The sequence below is a fragment of the Hypanus sabinus genome, chromosome 8 (genome assembly GCF_030144855.1).
Source record: "Hypanus sabinus isolate sHypSab1 chromosome 8, sHypSab1.hap1, whole genome shotgun sequence".
NCBI lineage: Eukaryota > Metazoa > Chordata > Chondrichthyes > Myliobatiformes > Dasyatidae > Hypanus > Hypanus sabinus.
In genome coordinates, this window is record NC_082713.1 from 45,478,408 (window position 1) to 45,503,446 (window position 25,039).

A 25,039-nucleotide genomic window follows, 5' to 3' on the forward strand; every position below is an offset into this window, starting at 1 on the left:
AATAATAAAATTTGCATGACTATGTAATTTCCAAAAAGATACCCGGAGAGAAATTTTGCAAATCAGGCAACATTTCTGGAGAGGAATAAATAGTTGATGTTTCACGCGACCACCCACATTGTAAAAGAGTGGAGGGGGAGGAGTGTAATTTGGCAGGTGGTAGGTGAGACCAAGTGAGGAGGAAGGTCAGTGGGTGGGGAGGTGGATGAGGTAAACCACATGGTGGTGAAGGTGGCACATTGAATTCAGAGGGAGAAGTGATGAGAGAAAAAGTCAATCAAATCGTGTAGCTTCTGGCTCCATTTCCAGGCCTCCCTCCCATTTTGGGACCAGCAGGAATCCCAGGTACCTGCAGTCGATTGACTACTTCTCCTACTGTTTCTCTGTAAGGATTCTACACACCACCGTCACTGCCCTGCAGCTTACTCCATCTTCTTCTCCCACCTCCACTTTCCCCCCCACCTGGTCTCACCTATCACCTGCTCACTTAAACGTCTTCATCTCCCCTCACCTTCATTTTTCTGGCTTCTGCCTTCTTCCATTCTAGTCCTGATAAAAGATCTTGGCCTGAAACATTATCTTTTTTTTGCCCCTCCATAGATGCTGCCTGAGTTGCTGAATTTCTCCAGCATTTTGTGGGTGTTGCTCTAGATTTTTCACCATCTGTAGAATCTCTTGTGTTTATTGAAAGAAGTTGGGTTAGTTAACACTATTTTTGGGTGACAAGTACCACTGGAGGTGCGTAGTATGGGTAAGTATTTATGGGTTAAATAATATTAGACAGATGTTGATGGGGCCATTACTGATGCCCAAAAATGTGCACAGCTGATGGTAACATCTTTTAACAACCTCAACAGTGCCATCTTGGAACCCAACTCTCCAGCTACTACCCTATCTATTCAACAGGAAGCACCCCCAAAAGGTCTACTTAAATTAAATAGCAACTAATTAGTTGGTGACTGATCTTTTCAGTTGTTCACTTCTTTGAGTATTGGACATTTTTTTAACAAATGTTCCCATTTGCAGAAGTCTGCAGGGAGTGATTTGCCAAGTGCTAACTTAAAGGGTTCTGCAGAGAACAGTTACCACAGGACATACCATATTAGTAGACATTTCTCTTACTAGGAGCAGTACTGGGAGAAGGAGCAGAGGGTACCCAGAGGAGCTGCTGCCAGAAGAAGGTGAAGGAAGTAGAAAAGGCTCTTCAGCAGGAGCCCACATCTGCACAAAGTACACGATCTCAGCAAGGCACAATGTATCAGATGTTTGCACTTTGGCAAGGAAATCCTCTTTAAGAACCGCCAAGTGCATGCAATCAGAACTGTCAAGTGCATGCAATCAGAACTGTAACTGGAGCAGGGTTAGGATTACATTCCTAGTGGATGTCAAGTATGCATTGTGACACTTTGTTCACTATTACTCTCTTGCCAAAGACTTCGGCAGGATTGCAGCCCCCACCCCCACCCCCATCCCAATGTTCAGGGTCCAGTTAACTCCATGCAGGGTGCTTTGTGGGTGCTGAATGTCTCATTGCCCTGTATCATGGGTACATTCCACTCCATTAGCATCCAGGTGGTATGTGACCATGATCAGTATATAAATGGAGAATTTACTGGGAGAGGGCATAAGGTTTCATTCTCTGACAATTGGCTGAGACAGCTTGGCAACTTAAAGAATGGCTGCAGAATGGCACGGCTATCCTCTGACAACAACTTTGGTGCAAAGAGAACATGATGACATGTTAAAAAAGAAGTCTGATGTAGTGGATCATTTTCTTGCTAAAGTAGTGCTTCTCTTCCAAGCAGGAATTGGGCTTGCAGTTACAGCTGAACCCATTCACTTAGTCTCGGCCTCTTTTTTTGTGATCTTGCCCTGCGGGAGAGAGTGAGTGTGCTAGTAAATGTGATGCAATCTGTTTCATTGCTTTGCACTTCATGGTGAAAATTAGCTGGTAGTGAATGGAGGCTGCAAGACATTGAGGTGAGGCTTACAACAATACAATGTATGGGAAGATGCTTCTATGAAGTGAGAATTCAGCAAGAGAGCTCATTAATAGGATTTGTTGATAGATGAGTGTGAAGAATTAAGCAGTTTCTAAGCCTGGTGGTATAATGCATTGGATAATATTTGAAGATGCATTCCTGATTGTGGCCATTTCTTCAATGCCATTATATACTTTATGAAACAGTGGCTAGTCTTTGGAACTCACCCCACAGCACATGGTATTTCCCAGTTCACTTGCCACAACTTGTTCCAGCTACAATACACCTCCGGTTTAACAGGTTCATTAAGCATTGACTAATACCAACTATAGCTAGATACTCAAAGTGCTTGCTGATGCCTCTAGCCAATGAACAACATAACAGTTACTGACAGGGCACCAAAATATTATAGTAATCTGAGAACATGAAATTGGTGTTGCAATTAATATGAGAGGGTTATTCAAACATCAGAAGGCCAGTGCCTGTTTTTATAGGTACATTGTCATCCTAGTACATTGTATTCATTTTGGGGGTTTAGAATGTCAAACTAGGAGTTATTTTGCAACACAGTATGAAGTATTGATGTCAATGAGTGATCATATTTATTCTGATTTATCATCCATAATTTCCACACAAATACTTGTAAAACCAGTTGGTGCACTGCAGATTCTGACAGTGTGAGAAGATCTGATGTTTAAAAAACAACTTGCCGCCTTTATACCCTTCGAAGCTATTTCACATCCAAAGAAATACTTTTGAAGAGAAGTTACCATTTTAATGTGGGGAATCATGACAGCTAGTTTGCTCACAGCAATGTTCTACAATTACCCTGAGATACTAGACTAGATCATTGGTTTTAGTGGCATTGGTTGAAGGATTGGTCAGGACACTGGAAAACTGTGACTGCTTTTCTTTGTATGGTGTAATAAATTGTGCTAATTTTTTTCTTGCTTAAATGTGAATGAAACAAAATATAATATTGGATCTTTGGCTTTGCAGAGTCTATTGTAATGCAGAAGGATGCCATCAGGTCTGTTCTCGACAAAAGTGGCCTTTATATTAACTCCGAGCTCTTAATCTGTAGCTTGGTAGGCTATGCCACTAGTAGTGCTTATCAAGGCACTTGGAAGTTGTTAAGTGTAGACTTAGATTATGTGCTCTGTATGTAGGGTGCATGATTCAGAGCTGATTCTGACCGTTGTATCAAGGTGAAAGGAGCAGAAAACAAACGTTCAAGTATGATATAATGACTGTAAAGCTTTGTGGCAGATGTGCAAAGCTGATAACGAATCTTGCACTGCTAGTTTGCCCGACTGCTATGGCTTCACTTTTCAGCATTGTATTTGTTAAAAATGTCACTGCATTTGGAAAGCCACAGGAGAAGGCAAGGAAATATTACTAAAAGCTGTAGGTTGTTCCATTCATATCTGATTCTGTCATCTGACAGTCTGATAAAGGTCAGGGTCCATTCCCTTAATCACATTTATTTGTCTTTCTTTCTGACCACCTTCTGCATCAACCATGCTCTTTGCAAGCTACTCCTGCGAAGTTTTAACTTTACATTATGACACTCCAAAATTCTCTTTGCTGTTCATTCTTTCCCTCCTACTTATATGATTTTGCCACTGCTTTTTCTCAGCTCTATAGAACTTTAAATGAGGACAGTGTACTGTATATGTTTTATCCATTTTCCCTGTGTGTGCATATTTTACAGAAAAAAAGCATTGTGCATATCAGTGCTCTAGAGTGCACTGCAGGTACTGAAAGTAGTCTTGCAGTGAAAGGTGGTGCTTGTTGCATGGAGCAAAATGATAGCCAAGTAAAAGCAAGCACATTGGTTTTAAACTTGGTAACAATTGAAGAAATTTCTGAGATCAGGATCAAAGATGGTCTTCATTTGTAACCATGGCAGAAACCTGTCAGAGTTTCTGCTTTGAATGTGAGAGAACATTTATAGATTCTATACAACATTAGTACCTGCTCTTTCAAGTTCACGAAGTTCCACAGTGAGAGATAGCAAATAGATGTTTGGTTTTACCAGCCACTGTTTGCCTTGGCACTGGTGGAATGGGATGGGATCAGAGTTAGGGCAGTAGAAAAGAATTTAGAAAGATAAATTCTTGCTCTCTACTTCTGACCCTGAGTTTCATTCCATTCCAATATCGTTAAGAGACTCCTCAGCTATGTTGATCAACCTTTGAAACAGTTTCTGAAGTTCTTTATCTCACATCTTTTTAAAACCTTTGGAAATGAATTCTTTGCAGCTTTCTTCTCTGTTAATTATCTAGTTATTTTTATCTGTCCAATCTTGCAATTGAAGTACTTTGCAAAAGGAAGTTGGACCATGAGGCTTTAGAAGCATAATATTAGTTTTGCCCAGAGCAGATTCTGATTATTTTCAGGAGAAGTCGCATTAATTATGAAAATTGGGTGGGTACAATATACTTTAATATTCCAGACTAGACCTTTTCATAACTTCAGGCATTGACTATATTCCTTCATTGTTTGCTAACACTCATTTCCAACTGTACAGTAAACTGGAAGTGTAACACTGATGGAATAAACTCTGTAGAAGCAGAGGCATCTTGTGTTTACTTATTGTCTTTCTTGATATTTAAAGAAACATCCTACGAAAATTGGGAAACCTAACTGGTCACCTTCAACACTAATTGCAAATTGCTCAAATACCTTTTAAATTCCAATGACCAGGGAGTATTTCCTTCAGCATTTCTTTCCTTCTTAATATCTTTCTTTATATCATTCCATCTTTCTTTTTTCTCTATTTCTTTCTTTCTTTCTCTCTCACTCACTTTCACTCTCTATTTATTGATTGATTGGTTGATAGATCAAATTTAGTCATAACATTTATTAGCAATCCCTAATTGCCCTTGAGTAGGTGGTGGTGAGCTGCATACTTAAACTACTGCAGCTCTTTTGGTGAAGATACTGTACTCCCGCAATGCGGTTGGGTAGGGTGTGCCAAGATTTAGACCCCGCAATGATGAAGGGAAGGCAATATACTTCCTATGTGACATGGAGGTAAATCTCCAGGCGGTGGTGTTTCTTTATCCTTCTTGATTGTAGAAGTTGCAAGTTTGGAAAGCAAATTCGCAAAGGCGAGCATCCGTGCTACATTTTGTAAATGGTACCCTCAGCATCCATGGTGTGCTAGTCGTGGTGGGAATGAATGTTTAGGGCAGTTAATGGCTCACTTTCGGTGAAGTGAATTTTCCTGTATGGCCTTGCTTGAGGGTTATTGGTGCTGCATTAATCCAGGCAAATTCAGAGTATGTTATTATGGGTTTCAGATTGTGTTCTTTCTTATTTCAGAAAAAAAGTTGTGTATCATTTATATTTAACATGTTTTCTTGTGATTGCTAATACGTTGCTATGTGTCTGTGATGTTGCTGCAAATATGTTTTTCATTGCACCTGTGCATTTTACTAGTGCATATGACATTAAAGTCAGCTTTGACTGTAACGTGGTAGAAAGGTCTTGGGGAGTCACAGTCAAGCCACTCATCTCAAGAAGTACCCTCTCTCTGATATAGAATATACTGTATATATGGCTGGTCCTGTTGAGTTACTGGTCAATGATAGCCCTCAGAATATTGATTTTGGAACACTCAGCAATGTCAAGGGTGCCAGTTTGAGTTTGTCATGCTACCTTATTTCGTTTCTCTTTCCATTTCTTCATCAATGTGCGATTGCCTTCAAAGTTTTGCATCATTCTGGAAAGGACTGTTCCATTTGCTGAAGTGTTGCAATTGAATGGCGTGTAACCATCCGCAAAATCCCCACTTCCAACTTTACGTAGGAAGAAGGGTCATTAATGAAATAGCTAAATGTAGTTTGGGCTAGGATGCTACCTTGAACTCATGTAGTGATACCCTGGGCCTAGGATAATTGACCTTGACAACCAAGATTATTTTTATTTGTGCAAAGTATGACTCTGACCAGTGGAGTATTTTACCAATGAGGCACATTGACCAGTTTGTTGTTCAAGGCATCTTGATTTAATTATTTTTTATTTAGATATACAGCATGGAATAGGCCCTTCTGGCCTTGTGAGCTGCATTGTCCAGCAACCCACCAATTTAATCATAGCCTAATCACAGGGTAATTTACAATGACCAATTAACCTTCAGATTGGTATGTCTTTGGAATGTGGGAGGAAAGCAAAGCGCCAGGAGGAAGCTTACAGGAAGGATGGCATCAGAATTGAACTCTGAGCTTCAACACCCTGAGTTGTAATAACATCACACCAGCATGGTGCCCGCATACTTCCTCAGGTGTTCCTTTGATACCAAGAGTCGCTTTAATTTCATCTCAAAGACTTAACTCTTTGGTTTATGTTTGGACCAGGACTGCGATGAGGTCAGAAGCCAATGTTGTCACGGCAAAATTTGTGTTGGTGGATAGTCTCCATTATTTTGCTGATGTTTGAGAGTAGACTGATTTAGATTTGTTTTCCATTTTTGTTGTGAGACATCCATTTAGTGAGTACCTCAGTGGTGACCCTCTGCAAACAGCAGCACAACGTGACTGGAAATGACTCTTTGGCCATGGCTAGCCAGTCAAAGTAGATTGAAACCTCATGACAGGAGACAACGGCATGCCTATAATGAATGCTTACTCCCTGATGACCTTCAGAGGTGGCACAGCCTTCCTTTCTGATGAGCAAGTATTCATGGACTTAGATTATCTAAGGTGGACAGAGTTCCGGTCACTTAGTGCTTCATGGTGAGCGTCAGATCCCTAGATATTTTAGTTGGATCAAGAACAATGTGTCAGTTTCTAGCATTTTGGTAAGTGCTTCTAGTGGGTTACCAGAATGACTAAATGATTGAAATAAATAAGCAAAAGGTACAGTCTCTGAAGCCATTCATTTAGATTGAATGCGGGTTGGTCTTATGGATTATTTGAAGTTTCCCCCATTTCCTGTAGACTGAATTTATTCTGTACACATTAGCAATGATGCAAATCCTCAGTTCCTCATCTGTTGAATTGAGAATTTCCTCAATTTCAGAATTCATGTCATTGAACATGCTTAATTAAATTGCCAAGTCTTTTTATGTGGCTGCACCTACAATATATTAATGTCCATGGAATGAACAGAATCAGAATTTTGGGTTTATCGAATTGTTTGGTTAATTGGCTTCTTTCTGACACTGTTTTACAGAGAGCCAAGAAAGATTGTTCTCCACAAAGGATCAACGGGTTTAGGCTTTAACATCGTCGGTGGCGAAGATGGTGAAGGGATCTTTGTTTCGTTCATTCTGGCGGGTGGACCAGCGGACCTCAGTGGAGAGCTGCGAAGGGGAGATCGGATATTATCTGTGAGTAATAACCACTTTCATTGAAGTTGAGAAAATATCCTCAGTATCAGTAAAGTGCTGTCAAATGGAGCAGTTATGCTTGGATGAAATATCATTGAAACAAACTGGCTTACTGAAACTAATTTTGTCTCTCTAAAGATGAATAGAATATGAAATTAGTAGAGTTTTGCCAGGCATTAGGGGTGAGATAACAATGTGGAAGGGTAGAACAAAGTCTCAGATCAAGTTTCAATTGTACCCACTCCTCTGGGGCTGTTTTGCGCCCTGACCCTCAGGAAGGGATCAGAATCAGGTTTATTATCACTGATTTTCACTGTTGTGAAACTTCTTGTTTTACAGCAGTAGAAAAGGGCAAAGTCTTGTAATCACTATAAATTACGAAATAGGTAAATAGTGAAAACAAAATAATGAAGTAGTGTCAGTGAACCATTCAGAAATCTGATAGCAGGTGAAAAGCAGCTGTTTCTAAGATGGCATGCCCATATCAGAGAAGTGCTGCTGCACAGTGGGTGAGGTTGGGAGGAGAGGAGTGAATAGTTCAACCTATTTTTCCTGGGTAATGAAGACAACTTAATTCAGCTGTTAAAAATGGACCCTTCATGATAGAGAGGAAAGCTATATGTTTAGATGGCTTACCTCTAAATGATGAAGACCACCTTAAAACATGTCAAGGCACCTTCACATGGAACAGCCGCGTAGTAGTCCATAAAAGAGGGCTTTATACTCTGCGCTGATAAACCTAGTGTTCTCTTTAATCCTGGAATGCTTGCTGGAGGATCATTGAAAGGAGAACTTCTATCTGCATTCTGGAAAGCGGCCAGTGAGTGAGTGGAGATTTGAGGCTTTGACTCGAGAGGCTTCAACGAGAAGAGGCAGAGGAAGAGCTTGTTCCCAGTTAGCCTTTACAATGTCTCCTGAGATGGTGATGTGCCTCTCCTGTGAGATGTGGCAGTCTTGGGGGAACTCCCCTCTCCCGCAGAGTCACATCTGCCAGAAGCGCTTACGGCTGGGCGATCTGGAAGACTGTGTGAGGAATCTGGAGCAGCAGCTGGATGACCTTCGACTCATAAGGGAGAATGAGGCAGTCATAGATGAGAGCTACAGGGAGGTAGTCACACCTAGGCTGCCGGAAGCAGGTCGTTGGGTGACAGTCCGAGGGGGGAAGCGAAGGAGAGTAGACAGGTAGTGCCCAGCACCCCTGTAGCCACTCCCCTGAATAATAAGTTTAATGTCCTGGATGCTGTTGGTGAGGACGACCGACCAGGTGTGAGCCACGGTGGCAGGGCCTCTGGCACTGAGTCTGACCCTGTGATGCAGAAGGATGGGACGGAGAAGAGGAGAGCTGTCATCATTGGAGACTCTATAGTCAGGGGAGCAGACAGGAGATTTTGTGGACGGGAGAAGGAAATCCGCATGGTTTGTTGCCTCCTGGGTGCCAGGATCCGTAATGTCTCTGACCAGGTGCATGACATCCTGGTACGAGAGGGAAAGCAACCAGAAGTCGTGATACATGTTGGGACCAATAACATAGGCAGGAAAAGGGATAAGGTCCTGAAGTGTGAGTTTCAGGAACTAGGCAGAAGGCTGAAGAACAGGACCTCAAGGGTGGTGTTCTCAGGATTTCTCCCAGTGCTACGTGACAGTGATGGTAAGAATTGGAGGAGATGGCAGTTGAATGCATGGCTGAGGAGTTGGTGCAGGGGGCAGGGTTTTAGATTTTTGGACCATTGGGATCTCTTCTGGGGAAGGTGGGACCTGTACAGATTGGATGGGTTGCACCTGAACTCAAGGGGGAGCAACATCCTTGCTGGTAGGTTTGCTAGCATGGTTCGGGAGGGTTTAAACTAATTTGCAAGGGGGATGCGACCCGGAGCGATAGAGCAGTGAAAAAAGTGCACGGAGTAAAGCCAGACTTAACATATAGAGAGGCTTTGAGGAAAGAGCAGCAGAATAAAGGGTATAAAGGTAGTAAGGTAGAAGGGCTAAAGTGTGTGTACTTCAATGCAAGAAGCATCAGGAACAAAGGTGATGAACTGAGAGCTTGGATACATACATGGAATTATGATGTAGTGGCCATTACAGAGACTTGGCTGGCACCAGGGAAGGAATGGATTCTCAATATTCCTGGATTTCAGTTCTTTAAAAGGGATAGAGAGGGGGGAGAAGGGGAGGAGGGGTGGCATTACTGGTCAGGGGTACTATTACAGCTACAGGAAGAGTGGGTAATGTAGCAGGATCCTCTTTTGAGTCAGTATGGGTGGAAGTCAGGAACAGGAAGGGAGCAGTTACTCTACTGGGGGTATTCTATAGGCCCCCGGTAGCAGCAGAGATACCGAGGAGCAGATTGGGAGGCAGATTTTGGAAAGGTGCAAAAATAACAGGGTTGTTATCATGAGTGACTTTAACTTCCCCAATATTGATTGGCACTTGATTAGTTCCAAGGGTTTAGATGGGGCAGCGTTTGTTAAGTGTGTCCAGGATGGATTCCTGTCACAGTATGTTGACAGGCTGACTAGGGGGAATGCCATACTAGATCTAGTATTAGGTAACGAACCGGGTCAGGTCACAGATCTCTCAGTGGGTGAGCATCTGGGGGACAGTGATCACTGCTCCCTGATCTTTAGCATTATCATGGAAAAAGATAGAATCAGAGAGGACAGGAATATTTTTAATTGGGGAAGGCCAAATTATGAGGCTTTAAGGCTAGAACTTGCGGGTGTGAACTGGGATGATGTTTTTTCAGGGAAATGTACTATGGACATGTGGTCGATGTTTAAGGATATCTTGCAGGATGTTAGGGATAAATTTGTCCCGGTGAGGAAGATAAAGAAGGGTAGGGTGAAGGAACCATGGGTGACAAGTGAAGTGGAAAATCTAGTCAGGTGGAAGAAGGCAGCATACACGAGGTTTAGGAAGCAAGGATCAGATGGGTCTATTGAGGAATGTAGGGTAGCAAGAAAGGAGCTTAAGAAGGGGCTGAGAAGAGCAAGAAGGGGGCATGAGAAGGCCTTGGCAAGTAGGGTAAAGGAAAACCCCAAGGCATTCTTCAATTATGTGAAGAACAAAAGGATGACAGGAGTAAAGGTAGGACCAATTAGAGATAAAAGTGGGAAGATGTGCCTGGAGGCTGTGGAAGTGAGCGAGGTCCTCAATGAATACTTCTCTTCGGTATTCACCACTGAGAGGGAACTTGATGACGGTGAGGACAATATGAATGAGGTTGATGTTCTGGAGCATGTTGATATTAAGGGAGAGGAGGTGTTGGAGTTGTTAAAATATATTAGGGCAGAATATTCCCCAGGCTGCTCCACGAGGCAAGGGAAGAGACTACTGAACCTCTGGCTAGGATCTTTTTGTCCTCATTGTCCATGGGAATAGTACCGGAGGATTGGAGGGAGGCGAATGTTGTCCCCTTGTTCAAAAAAGGTAGTAGGGATAGTCCAGGTAATTACAGACCAGTGAGCCTTACGTCTGTGGTGGGAAAGCTGTTGGAAAAGATTCTCAGAGATAAGATCTATGGGCATTTAGGCAGTCATGGTCTGATCAGGGACAGTCAGCGTGGCTTTGTGAAGGGCAGATCATGCCTAGCAAGCCTGATAGAGTTCTTTGAGGAGGTGACCAGGCATATAGATGAGGGTAGTGCAGTGGATGTGATCTACATGGATTTTAGTAAGGCATTTGACAAGGTTCCACATGGTAGGCTTATTCAGAAAGTCAGAAGGCTTGGGATCCAGGGAAGTTTGGCCAAGTGGATTCAGAATTGGCTTGCCTACAGAAGGCAGAGGGTCGTGGTGGAGGGAGTACATTCAAATTGGAGGGTTGTGACTCGTGGTGTCCCACAAGGATCTGTTCTGGGACCTCTACTTTTTGTGATTTTTATTAATGACCTGGATGTGGGGGTAGAAGGGTGAGTTGGCAAGTTTGCAGATGACACAAAGGTTGGTGGTGTTGTGGATAGAGCAAAGGATTGTCGAAGATTGCAGAGAGACATTGATAGGATGCAGAAATAGGCTGAGAAGTGGCAGATGGAGTTCAACCAGGAGAAGTGTGAGGTGGTACACTTTGGAAGGATAAACTCCAAGGCAGAGTACAAAGTAAATGGCAGGATACTTGGAAGTGTGGAGGAGCAGAGGGATCTGGGGGTACATGTCCACAGATCCCTGAAAGTTGCCTAACAGGTAGATAGGGTAGTTAAGAAAGCTTATGGGGTGTTAGCTTTCATAAGTCAAGGGACAGAGTTTAAGAGTCGTGGGGTAATGATGCAGCTCTATAAAACTTTGGTTCGGCCGCACATGGAATACTGTGTCCAGTTCTGGTCACCTCACTATAGGAAGGATGTGGAAGCATTGGAAAGGGTACAGAGGAGATTTATCAGGATGCTGCCTGGTTTAGAGAGTATGGATTATGATCAGAGATTAAGGGAGCTAGGGCTTTACTCTTTGGAGAGAAGGAGGATGAGAGGAGACATGATAGAGGTGTACAAAATATTAAGAGGAATAGACTGAGTGGACAGCCAGCACCTCTTCCCCAGGACACCACCGCTCAGTACAAGAGGACATGGCTTTAAGGTAAGGGGAGGGAAGTTCAAGGGGGATATTAGAGGAAGGTTTTTCACTCGGAGAGTGGTTGGTGCGTGAAATGCACTGCCTGAGTCAGTGGTGGAGGCAGATACACTAGTGAAATTTAAGAGACCCACTAGACAGGAATATGGAGGAATTTAAGGTGGGGGGTTATATGGGAGGCAGGGTTTGAGGGTCGGCACAACATTGTGGGCCGAAGGGCCTGTAATGTGCTGTACTATTCTATGTTCTATTTTAACAGATGTGATTCTTGACCTGGTCTTACCTGAATGAGCTTTACTTTGATTGGCCATTGGAGGAAGCACGATGCTAATTGTATGTGCTGGAAATGGGTGGGATTTCATTTCTTATTGTTTATATTCCATACTTATTGAAACAAATACTCACAGAAATCTTTTGCATCTTTAGGCCTACATAATTACGTGCAAGATGACTCTTGTTGTTAACCAAATTATTGGTTCTGACATTGTTTCATTTATGCAATCACAGAATGTGGACATCACTAATAAAACCAACACTTACTTTCCATCCCTAATTTCGCTTGAAAAGGATGCGGTTCATAATCTTCTGTGTGATGAATAGCTTGATTAAAAAGGAAGTTCCAGGATTTTACCAGTAGCAGTGAAGGAATGGAGGACTGTGTATAACTTGCAAGTGCTAATGCTTCAATGTGCTGATTGCCTTTCTGGGCAGTGTTTTTGGAAGTATTGTTGGAGAAGCTTTGAAGAAATGCAGCATCCCACAGATTCCTGAGAACCTTTTGCCCATGACTACTCAAAAAGAAAAAGCATCATTCAAGGATGCACTGAGAACCTCCAGGTTATGTTTTGACAGTGCTTAGAAGCTTTATTTAAGTGGCAGAAGGACCTTCTCACAAACTACCAGCCTGTCTGTTCAGTCAGTTACCTCCTGCCCTTTGGAAGAGTGCAGTTCCCACACTTGCCTCATTAGCCAACTCAGAAACCTTACACCAATTGAGAAAGCCAGTCACCCACAATCACAAAATACTGCCTAAGGAGAATAAGTTTATTTGCTGCAGTGCGTCAATAACCACATTGCACTAGTAGTGAAGAGACTGAATATGTGAGAGGTGGATTGTATGTCAATTAAGCATCTCTTTTGCTTCATTTAAAGTACCCTTATCTAGGTGTCTAAAAGGTATTCCATTACATTCCTGAATTTTGCCCAGTCAATGATGGAAGCACTTTGGGGAAATCAAGAGATGAGTCATAGATCATAAATACCTCGTCTCCATCTTGCTCTTGTAGCCAAACTATTTTTTGTGTTTAGTCCAGATACATTTTTAGTCAATGGTGACTTTTGACATTGAAATTGGGAGCTTAGAAATTGGAATGCCAATAAATGTCTTGGGGACGAAGTTGGATTCACTTTTGTCTGCCATTTTGTGACACAAAATGTTATTTGCCACATGTTCATGCTTGAATGTTGTGCAGGAATGCTTTGTTTTCAAAGGAGCTCCAGATAAAGCTGATCACAGAGCATACATTTGTGAACATCTGTACTTCTGGAATAAGTTGCTGAAAATGGTTGGTTCAAGGACAGCAGCTGGAATGATTAGGCTCTTATAACCAGGACTACCTTCATGCTAGATCAATCAAATCAAATCAAATTCAAGTTTAATTATCATTCAACCATACGTGAACACAGCCAAACAAAACAGTGTTCCTCTGGGGCCAAGGTGCAAAACATACACAGCACATTCAAGATAGCGAGCAAAAAAAAACATAGTCATGCTAAAAAAAAAACCATACATAGCCTAAGTCCCTGAGTGATATGTCCTGCAAATTGATGGTGTAGTTCTCGGTAGTGCTCAGACAAATATATGCTTGCAATCCAGCCTGTCATTCAACCGATCGAACACTAGAGGGCAGTGCTGATGGGAGAGGCCAGTCCACCCCACCCCCCCAACCGAGCAGAGACGCCACACTACATGGCTTCCAGCAGCTTGAGACCTAGTCCTCCCTACAACTGAGGTCACTCAGCTGCCCTGCCGCCAAACAAGGGAAACTGGCCTGCGGCACCTTACGTTATCATTGTCCAACAGTCTTGTGATCTCAAGAGAAACGCCCAAGACAATCACCCATGGTTACACTGCATGCCACCTTCATGCACCATCTCCTGCTGGCAACAACACGGTCTGCATCCAGTCCAGCTCTTCTGCCAACGAGCAGGTCACCGATGGGTAGACCTGCAGTACCCGAAGTTCTTGGAGTACAGCATTGTCTTGTGATCATAAAAAGGACATGAAACAAAGAAAAGTTATTACTCTACCCAGTGAAGAGTTTTGCCCCCATTTAATGGCGACTCCTGGATGCTACTTAAGTTCTGTGATATCCTGTTACCAAAGGTTGTCATCTTACTTTTGGAATTCAGCTCCTTTGCTGTGTTTGGACCAAGCCTGCTTTGGTCTAGAGCCAAATGATCCTGGCAAAATCCAGATTTAGAATCAGAGCATGTTATTACTAAATAAGTCCTGATAGAAGCACTGTAATAAATCTCCATTCGCTATTTTGTTGATTGAAAGAAGACAATTGGGCAATAATTGACTAGATTGGATTTGTCTATTTGTTGACTAAATGTATCTGTGTAATCCTGCACTATATCAGGTAGATACCAAAACTAGAAGTATTTAGCCAACGATACAAGTCCTTAGTACCCATAACCTTTGTTATCAACCATTTCTTTATACAAGTTAGAACAAATCAATTTGGTTGAAAACTGACTTCAGTGATAATGAGGAAGGTAAGACACATCAAAGGAAGGATAATATTTACTCAAGATGACTGCAGGGTAAAAGTAACAAATTTCTTCCCAATTCTTGTGTTGCTGAGACTTGCATAGATTATGTGAGCCACTTTCTCATCAGTACATTTCTAGCATATGAGTGTAAAAGACAAGACTGCAGAATTTGTAGTCATCTTCAGCCTAAAATACAGAATTGAAAGGAAGTCTATATGGGCTGGTACATTGGACTCATAAGAAAATGGCTGAGAGGAAAATCCAGTCCTCAATATTGGTTTTTCATGGGACCCTCTCTTTTTAGTCGTCCATCACCATTCACAAACTGGATTGGGCATGACCTTCAGATCCTTGATCTTACCTGAAAATCAAAAATCTACTGGAAATCTAAAACAGAAAATGCTGAAAACATTCTGCAGGTCAGTCTATATCTATGAAAGGGAAAATCCTTTTCGGAACTGATCTGTTCTTCTAATTGTATGGTTGATTAGTTCTCCCCATATCCTAATACATCTTCCACTTACTGTACATATTATCCTATGTAAAGGCTTCAGCAGGTTAGCACCTTGATTTTACATAAGGTCATTGACACCTCAAGCATGTTGTTGTGTATTTCTCATTAAATCAATGTCTTCACAGGCCATGAATTTACAAATTGTCATGAAATAAGCATTCTGCTCTCTGTGATGTATGAGATTACAATATTAATGTCCAGCTGTGAAGTTTTGGATCTGCTCTGATTCTAACGTATAGAGGAGCCAAACAATATAACGGAGGATTTCCTCACCATGAATATGAAATTTTGTCATAGTGGTCACTTCTACACATACTAAAAGGCTTTCCCTTCTGTTGTTTCATATTGTTTGCATATCATGGATTATTAACAGACCTTGCCTTTACAATTATAGTACTTTGATTAAAGTGTAGATGACTCAGTTGTTCCTCATCGACCCATATCTGGCAGAGGGCTCTGGAGGAACACAACAATGCCTTTCAGATGGAGGCAGTTAACTTGTCTGCATTCTACAAACAAAATGTCCTGTGCGTCAGTTCTGCACCGCTAACAAGTGCATCCCTGCCTTTGATACTTCTCTGTAAGATTTCTATTTCAAGGCACTAACCATTACGCATGTTGCAGAGAGGCTGCCAGCTGCTTTGACCATTTGTGATTCAGAATTAGGATGGAGTTGCTATGGTAACAGTTCTGTCTGAGATTATTGTGTTTCCTCTCTAGTTCTCCTCCCTCCCCATTCCTACATTTATTCCAGAACTAAGAGTGGTCTGTTATTCATACTCGACTAAAATCCATCTACTGCTTAAAATGTTTTTGGAAGTTACGCTCCCCAAGTGTGCCTTTCCTATAATATTGCCCATCAGGGTATCTTCTTACTTTGTTAGTAATTCATTATTACATCAATATCCCAAGCTACTGTTCAGCAAGCTCTTCTCCTCCCTGGCACATTTTATTTTTCCTGAAGCCGAAGGGAAGTTAGGACAGTCCTGCAAAGAGAAAGAAATTTATTTTTTAAATAATTAACTAAATTCTAATTTGAGAAGCATCGTATCTATAGACCTGAGACAAGATAATACTTCACTAATATGTTAGATTTACATTATTGCTGCAGGGTTCCATCAATTGAATGGGAACTTGACTGTCTTGGGTATGTTTTAGATAATTCTGCCTGTTTATTTCAGGTAAATGGTGTTAATCTACGGAGTGCTACACATGAGCAGGCAGCAGCTGCGCTGAAAAGAGCTGGTCAGACTGTGACTATCGTAGCTCAGTACCGACCTGAAGGTAAGCACATGTCGATTGGGGCAGTTGACTTCATGTAAGACTTTTAATGTGCTGCATTGCTGCACCAGCTTTATTTCTGTTGCATCTTATATTGTCAGTTTTAACACATAGATATTTAAACAATATGTAGCAATATGTAGATATCTAATATGAAGTCAACACAGAAAATGCTGGAAGAACTGAGCAGGCAGCATCTATGGAAAAGAGTAAGCAGTCGACATTTCATAAGAACACAAGGAACAGGAGCAGGAGTGGGCCATCTGGCCTATCGAGCCTGCTCTGCCCTTCAATAAGATCATGGCTGATCTGGCCATGGACTCATCAAACAGCATCAAACAGACCTGTCCTGCTGAAGGGTCTTGGTACAAAAAGTCAACTGATTACCCTTTTCCATAGATGATGCCTGACCTGCTGAGTTCCTCCAGCATTTTGTGTGTGTTGCTTGGTTTTCCAGCATCTGAGACTCATTTCAAACTTGCAGTATTGTTTAATTATTGTGATTGAATAAGAAAATGCCCCAGATTAAACTGTACAGCTGTAGAAGTTTCCGAAGGCAATATCAATGTATTTGTATACTTTTTCAAGATATTAATCTGCGTATTCAAGAAAGAAAGTGGGAAATTGTTGCATTTCTGAGTATATTGATAAGAGGTTCTTGGCCATTCTGTCTTATAATAGTACCTAAACTTCCTGAGTAGTTTGCTAGTAGTAAAATGTTTTGGAATGATTGAGGCAAGGAAAGATGCTATATTAATGCTTGTCCTGTTCTCCTTTACAAATGGCCCAATATTTACTGCCTCTGGGAGGCCCCAGAGAGCTATGGAAACAATAGTGATCGCAACACAGGAAACTCAGGGGAAAGGTCATTTGACTTCTCTGCCAAAAATACAAAATAATACCATTATTTATTGGTGAATAAATATCAAATAAATACATTATTTGAAATAATCAGAGATTGGCATGATCAGGTGAAAACTGGAACTGACAGAGCACCAATTTTATTCTTGCTCATATGGGGATCTTGTTCATTCCTCAAGAAAAATTCCAAACACTTCAAATAGAGAGAATTACTTTACTGGGACATCATTGATGTTACTGAAATGCACACAGCACTGTTTTGTAGAGAACAAAAGCAATCACATGTACGGTTAATTATTTTTGTGATGTTAAATGGCAAACAAAGCTGGTCAGGATGTGTGGTGGATCTCTTACCTTCCCTTGGATAATCCGTTGAATCTTTAACAAGAGTGGAGATCAGAGAGAGAGGTGTAGAAGAGTGCACCAACATCACCCATAAGGAAAAGCATGGTTCCCTTCTCGACTATGAAATAGCTGGAGGTAGGGATGAAGGGTGGCGTTTGGTGGGTGGAGGGCTGGGCTATAGTAAGATATAAAGTGCTATATTAAAGGAGGTGTTAATCTGACATAAAGGGTTCGAGATTTGTGTCTGTGGCAAGTTTGAAATTCAATATTTTGAATGGCAATTTCAGGAATTATTAATTTAAAGCTATCATTCTCCTGGCCATAAAATGTTACCCATTGTAAATGTTCAATGCCAATTACATAAAAATTAAAGATTAGCTTGATTGTCACATGTACATCAAGACATACAGTGAAAGTGTCATTTGCATTAGCAACCAACACAGTTCGAGTATGTGCTGGGAGCAACTGGCAAGTGTCACCATGTTTCTGGCACCAACATAGCATACCCACAACTTACTAGCCCCAACTTGTACCCCTTTTGAATGTGGGAAGAAAACAGAGCACGCAGAGGAAATCCACACGATTGTGTGGAGAATATACAAACTCCTTACAGACAATGATGGGAATTGAACCCCAACTTACAATTGTCACTAAGCGTTATGCTACCATGCTGCCCCACTACTTGCTTCTCTGCAACCCAATCCTATTAGGTATCCAAGTGTATCGAAATAAAAAGCAGTCTGCAGCTTCCTGTCTGGCACTTGCACTTATCGCAATATCTCTTCTTGCCCCAAGGGAGTTGCATCAGGGGTTAAACATGTTTGGTGGATTGGAATTGCAGATGAATCTGAACAGACTAGGATGGGAATTTCACTTCCTTTCTGTGATATTCATTATTAAACCAGCTTGCTGTTTACAATAAAACTCCAATTATCTGGCGTCTAATTTTCAGAAGTCCTTCTGGTCTGGCATATGGCTTACTCACTATGAACCATTAGTTCAGTTCACGGCCAGTGCCAAGATTGGGGTTTGCAGCTGGAGCAGAGATCTCTACCTCTTGTGTATTTGTCATTTCCTTTTAATTCATTGGGCTTGCTAGAACATTTAATACACGCTGTGTAGTATGTTACGAAAGTAAAATAAAAGTACCTGGGTGTTAATAGGAATAATACATAATAATCCAGAAAATCCGCTGATCTCGCATTATCAAGATCCAGGATTGCAGATTTTTGGAGTTTTACTGTATCAGATTCATTTAATTAAATGTTTTTAACCAGCATAGCACCAAAACCATTAGAATCATGCCAGCATAATACCCACAGATACTAACTTTGGTTGTATCTCAGGTAAAACTGTAAGCCAGTTCTTTCCAATTGCTTTGCAAAAGTACACTTGAGTACTTAAAGAGCAGTTCTTTTTTTTAACCTGTGTTTTAGCATAGTTTACAATCTGTCTCTATTAACATTAAATAAAGTTTTGGTTCATCTAGAATAAATCTTTTCAGGAGAAACATTATCCTGCTTTTGCACATTGTAAATAAGTTGCACTTCACTAGATCAGCAGTGGTGAAAAATTCCTTGTAGCTTGTAGTTTCTTGCTATGCTAATAAATGGATGGTGTTAGCTGTCAATCTGCTGGAAGGTGTGTATAGATCTATCCTTTGGTTCTAATATTACTAGACAAAATGAGGGGGAAAAAAGAGCTGTAGCATCTGGTAATAAAAAACTTTAAACTGAATTGGTAAATTAAACTGGAAAATTGGCTTATTATTGCCACATGCACTGAAACTTTGCATGCCATCCATACAGATCATTTCACCACATCAGTCCATTTGCTTTATTTATCCAGAGGATCAGAGAAGTGAAACCAGCAGCTTTTTGAAACCTGCTTTTCGTTAAGAGGTCGCGTGTACAGATGTTTTTTGCAAGTGTAAAAGGAAAGCAGGCGTTGTCAGAGCAACCATTGCAGAGCTGCCAGTTCTGGGAGTGGTTGTATTTGAGGTGTAAGTGCCATGGTTGAGTATACTGTAAGTGCTAAGGCTTTAGTCCAGGGGGCTTCAGTGAGAAGAGGCTCAGCAGGTAGGTGCAGGTGAGGTTTTCTTTAGAGTTACTGTTCCCATTAAAGGAACTGCTATGTCAGTTAGGGCTGTGGTGTGCTCCTCCTGCTGGATGTAGGAGATCAAGGCAACTCCAGTGCCTGTGATGTACCCAGTGACCCTGTCTACAAATATTAGAACCAAAGATAGATCTGTACACACCTCCCAGCAGACTGACAATTAACAGCACCATGTTGGATGACGTACTTAGAATCATCTGGGATACTGATAGGACCACAGAGAAGTGTTTTAGTGATGGGTCAAACCTCAGGTACAGGCTGCAGATAGGTGGGTGAATTCCAGGAGAGGTAAGAGACTATTGAGGACCTCTGCTAGCCATTCCTACCTCATGTCAGAGCAGCCAGGTCAGTGGCATTGTCATCAACTCCAAGGCTCATCAGGAAAGGGTAAACTGAGGCAGAGTAATAGTGAGATTCTGTGACAATGAAAGAGATGTCAGGAAGGTGTGTTGCCAGGGATGACGCTATCTCAGAGCAGCTGCAAAACATTCTCAAAGGGGGCTTGGGGGTAGGGGAGCAACCAGAAGTCATAGTGCACATTGGCACCAATGGCTCAGGTAGAAAGGGGGAAGAGGTCCTGTGCAGTGAAGATAGTGAGTTAGGAAAGCAGCTGAAAAGCAGGGCCTCTAAGATGGTAATCATGGATTACTTTGGTGCCAAGTGCTAGACAGGGTCGAAATGGTAATTTACAACAGATGAATATGTGGCTGAGGAAGTGATGCAGGAGACAATATTTAAGGTTCTTGGATCAGAGGAATATCATCTGGGGTAGTGGTAACCTGTACAAGAGGGATGTGATGTGTCTCATTTGCAGCAGAACCAATATCCTGGACATGGGAGATGGGGGGAGGGGTGGGGAAGAGATTAAACTAGTTAGGCACTTGGATGGGAACCAGAGCACTAGGTCAGGAAGCTGAGAGATTGAGAGGAGGGTAAATGACATGACCAGTATGAACAGGCAGGACCATGGAAATAGACACAACGGAACAGATGGGTTGAACTGTGTGTACTGTAATGCTAGGAGTATTTTGGGTAAGGGTGACAAACTTAGAGCATGGATAAGGACGTGGAACTATGATGTTGTGGCCATAACAAAGACTTGGTTGAGAGAGGAACATATTGGACCTGGTGCTGGGTAATGAGCCTAGTTAGAAATGAGCTTTCAGTTGAAGAACAGTTAAGGAACAATGATCGTAATTGCTTAAGTATTAAGATATCTATAGATAAGGATAAGTATGGACCTTGCAGCAGAGTATTAACTAAGAGCACAGTAAGTTGCAAGAGAATTAGGCATTTTGAGATAAAGAAGGACATAGCAATTGGTCCCTTATAAAACATTAAGATTGATAGGTCCCAGGGTCTGATGAGATATACCCCAGATTATTGAGAGAGGCAAGTGATGACATTTCTGCAGCCTTGACCAATAACTTCATGTCCTCTCAAAGTTCAAAGTAAATTGTGTCACCATATACAATCCTGAGATTCATTTCTTGCAGACATACTCAATAAATCCATAATAGAATAATAGCCATAACAGAATCAATGAAAGACCACACCGACTGGGTGTTCAACCAGTGGGCAAAAGACAACAAATTGTGCAAATACAAAAAGAAAGAAAGAAAGAATTACCTCTGATCACAGGTGAGGATGGATAGCGAATAGATAATGTTGATCCATTCTTCAATCAGGGAAATAGGGATAATCATGGAAGCTATAGTCCAGATCGTCTCACATCATTGGTAGGAAAGTTACTAGAGAATATTCTTAGACATAGGATTTATAAGCATTTGGAAAAGCATGGCCTAATCAGGGACAGTCAGCATGGTTTTGTGAGGGCTATTGTGTCTGGTTAGCCTCCAAACTACTGGCATGAGCATCAATTTCTCTAACTGTCAGTAATTACTCTCCTTTCCCCTGTCTCTCCCTTTTTCCATTCCCCATTCTGGTTGCCCCCTCACTCCTCTTTTCCTCAGCTTCCCATCACTGCCCTCTGTTCCCCTCCTCCTTCCCTTTATTCTATAGTCCATTGTCCTCTCCTATTATATTACTTCAGACTTTTACCTTTTGCACCTATCACCTCTCAGCATCTTACTTCATCCACAGTCCCACACTCACCTACTTCCCCTCTCACCTAACAGTTACCAGCTTGTATTTTTCTCCCTCTCTACACCTTTTTATTCCTTGTATCCATTCCTCTATATATGTATATTAACCAGCATGAAAATGTAAATGGGTACTTTAGTAAGTTTGCAGACATTACAAAGATTGGTTGTGTTGTGGATAATGTTGATAGTTACCAATGGGTACCATGGGATATAGATTAGTTGCAGATGTGTGCAGAGAAATGGCAACTGGAGCTTAACTTGGCTAAATATGAAGAGAGATCAAATGCAAATGGATAATACATTGAGATAATACCTTCTGAGAGATCAAATGCAAATGGATAATACATTGCTAATTGCAAGGCCCTTAACAGTGTTGATGTCCAGCAAGTCCAAGTCCATAGCTCTCTGAAAGTGGCTACACAGGTTGAAAGGATAGTAAAGAAGACATGTGGCATTCTTGCCTTTTTTAGTCAAGAAATTGAGTTCAAGAGTTGGGAAGCTATGTTACAGATTTACAGAACTCTAGTTAGGCCGCATCCAGATTATTACGTTCAATTCTCATTAGCCTATTACGGGAAGAATGCTGAGGCTTCGAAAAGGACACTGATGAGATTCACCAGGAGGTTACCTGTATTAGTGGGCCTGTGCTGTAAGGAGGAGTTGGACAAACATGGGTCATTTTCTCTTGACCTGATAGAGGTTTTTAAGATTATGAGAGGCATAGATAAGGTTAACAGGCAGTATCTTTTTCCCAGGGTTAAAATGTCCAATACTAAAGGGGGTTCAAGGCCCTTTATCAGGACTCCTAGGGGATTATTGAATAATCTTAGAACAGGACGATAGAAGCTATCTTTGAGCCTAGCGGTACATGCTTTTGGTCTTTTTATGTTCTGCTCAGTGGAAGGTGGGGAGAAAAAGAATGTCTAGGGTGGGGTCTTTGAACATGTTGGTGACTTTACCGAGGCAACAAGAAGAATACAAAGTCCACAGAGGAGAGGCTGGTTCCCATGAGATGCTGGTGATGTCCACAACTCTCTGCAGTTTCTTGCAGTCTCAGGCAGAACAGCAATTGCTGTACAAAGCCATGGTGATTTTGGTAAGGTTGCTTTTTGTAAAAATTGGTTAGTATCAAAGAAGATGTGCCAAATTTTTTTTAGCCTCGTGAGGAAGGAGAGGCACTGGTGAACTTTCTTGGCTTTGATGTCTACGTCCATGGTTGGACTAGTTCAGGCTATTGGAGATATTTGATTCTGGAAACTTAACCTTGTGACTGTGGGTACAGGTGCATTGAAGGCTGTTGGTGAGAGTGGTGACATTCCCTTTTCCTTTCTGTTCAAAACATGCACAAGACACAGAAAGCTCATCAGGAGGGGATGCATTGTTGTTGACGATGGTGTCTGATTTTGTTTTGCAGCCTGTTATAGCATGTAAGGTCTACCACATGGGACAGCTGGTGTGAGACTTAATTTCAGACAGGTGTTGTCTCTTGGCTTAACTAATAGTTTTATGAATTTCATGACTTGATTTATTGTACAGGTCAGGATTTCCTAATTCCTGGAATTCAGTAGTAAGTGGAGCTCCTGATTTATCCATAATTTCTAGTTTGGGAACACTTAGACTGACCATTTTTTACCCAGTAAATTCTCTGATGGTGGTGACATACTCATCTAGATTGGCTGCTGAGTCTTTGACTATAGATCAGTCTACTGACTGAAAATAGTAATGTAGAAGGTCATCTGTTCCTCAGACCAGCACTAAGCAACTTTCTGTACCAGATCCTCAGGTTTCAGCCTCTGTTTATATACAGCGAGAAGGAGCACAGTCTGGTAGACTAATTTACCAAAGAGAAACATTAGCTTTATTTGTCACATTTACATCAAAACAATGAAACTTAGAGTGAAATGCATCGTTTTGCAGTAATGACCAGCACATCCTCACAGCGCAGTCTGAGGATGCACTTGTGGCAGCTCACAAGTGTTGACATGCTTCCAACATCAGCATAGCGTGCCCACAATTTACTAACCCTAACGCATAAGTCTCTGGAATGTGGGAAGAAGCCTACACAGTCATGGGGAGAACATACAGCAGCAGGAATTGATTCCCAATCACGATTACTGGTGCTGTAAAACATTACGCTAACCACTACACTACCCTGATGCTATATTACCATCGGTGAAAGGTTGGTTGCAAGCAGTTTTGATGTGTATATAGCAATGGGACTGGAGCAGTGCCGTTAATGTTTTCATAACAGACTCTCTTCTCCAACACACTTCTGAAATTGCCCTTGTAGAAGTTAGTGGTAATGATGAAGAGGGTCTCATCATATCCCATTTCAGGGCTGTTGATCACTGAGTTATAGTGTATTGAGTGCATGCTTCACGTCCACTCTAGGTGAGATGTGAACTGCATAAGGATAGCTGAAGTGAACGCCCAATAAAACTCCAATAACCTAAATCTTTACGATCCAGCATTTGGCTCACTAATTAGTTTAGAGTGTAAGCCAGAGATCCAGAGGGAAGTGGTATCTGCTGCCAGAGCTGGAATCCAGTCTATGGACCAAGTGTAGTGCTGGAGCCAGGTTTGGGATCCATAATATCAGAGGTCATAACATAGTGAGTTAGTGGCCAGAGTCATGGTCTTGTATTATGTCTGCTTCTTTTAAACACCAAGTTCATTGGAAAATTTACTGTTCTATTGTGTAACATGTACAAGGTGAAATGAAAGTGTGCCGAATATTCAAATGAACAACATCCATTAGCACAGCACTAACAATCAAGGGGGTTAATATAATACCAGCCCATGTCTGTGCAATGTATGTAAAGGAGTAATTTATCTTCCATGAGTAAATCGAACAGAAAGAAGGATTATATTGCAGGAATAGAATTTTAATTGATGACAGGGAATAGATGGAGAAACTTTTACTGGGAAAATATGAATGACTTGGAATCTACATTTAATGCAGTTTATGTGCTAGAAATGATACAGCACCTGAAGAGACACTTTAAGATTGTGTTATGAGGGGAGTCACTACAGCAGCTATTTCTATTACCAAAGGGCCCAAGACATCATATATGATAGAATAGCCTTTGTATACGTTGTTTCCACAAAGTCCTTTGCCCACTAACACCTGTTATTGTAGAAGGAGTGGAGCAAGTATT

General features: G+C 41.6%; 1 protein-coding gene across 2 annotated transcripts in view; it reads left to right on the forward strand.

Annotated features, from left to right (window-relative positions):
• The window catches only part of dlg3 (discs, large homolog 3 (Drosophila)), a 502,957-nt gene that overhangs the window by 358,651 nt on the left and 119,267 nt on the right, over positions 1-25,039 (forward strand). For both annotated transcript variants that reach the window (XM_059977050.1, XM_059977051.1), the window contains 2 exons: positions 7,164-7,320; positions 16,356-16,458. In XM_059977050.1, coding sequence (XP_059833033.1) covers positions 7,164-7,320; positions 16,356-16,458 — 260 coding nt within the window. The remainder of the gene's footprint in view (positions 1-7,163; positions 7,321-16,355; positions 16,459-25,039) is intronic.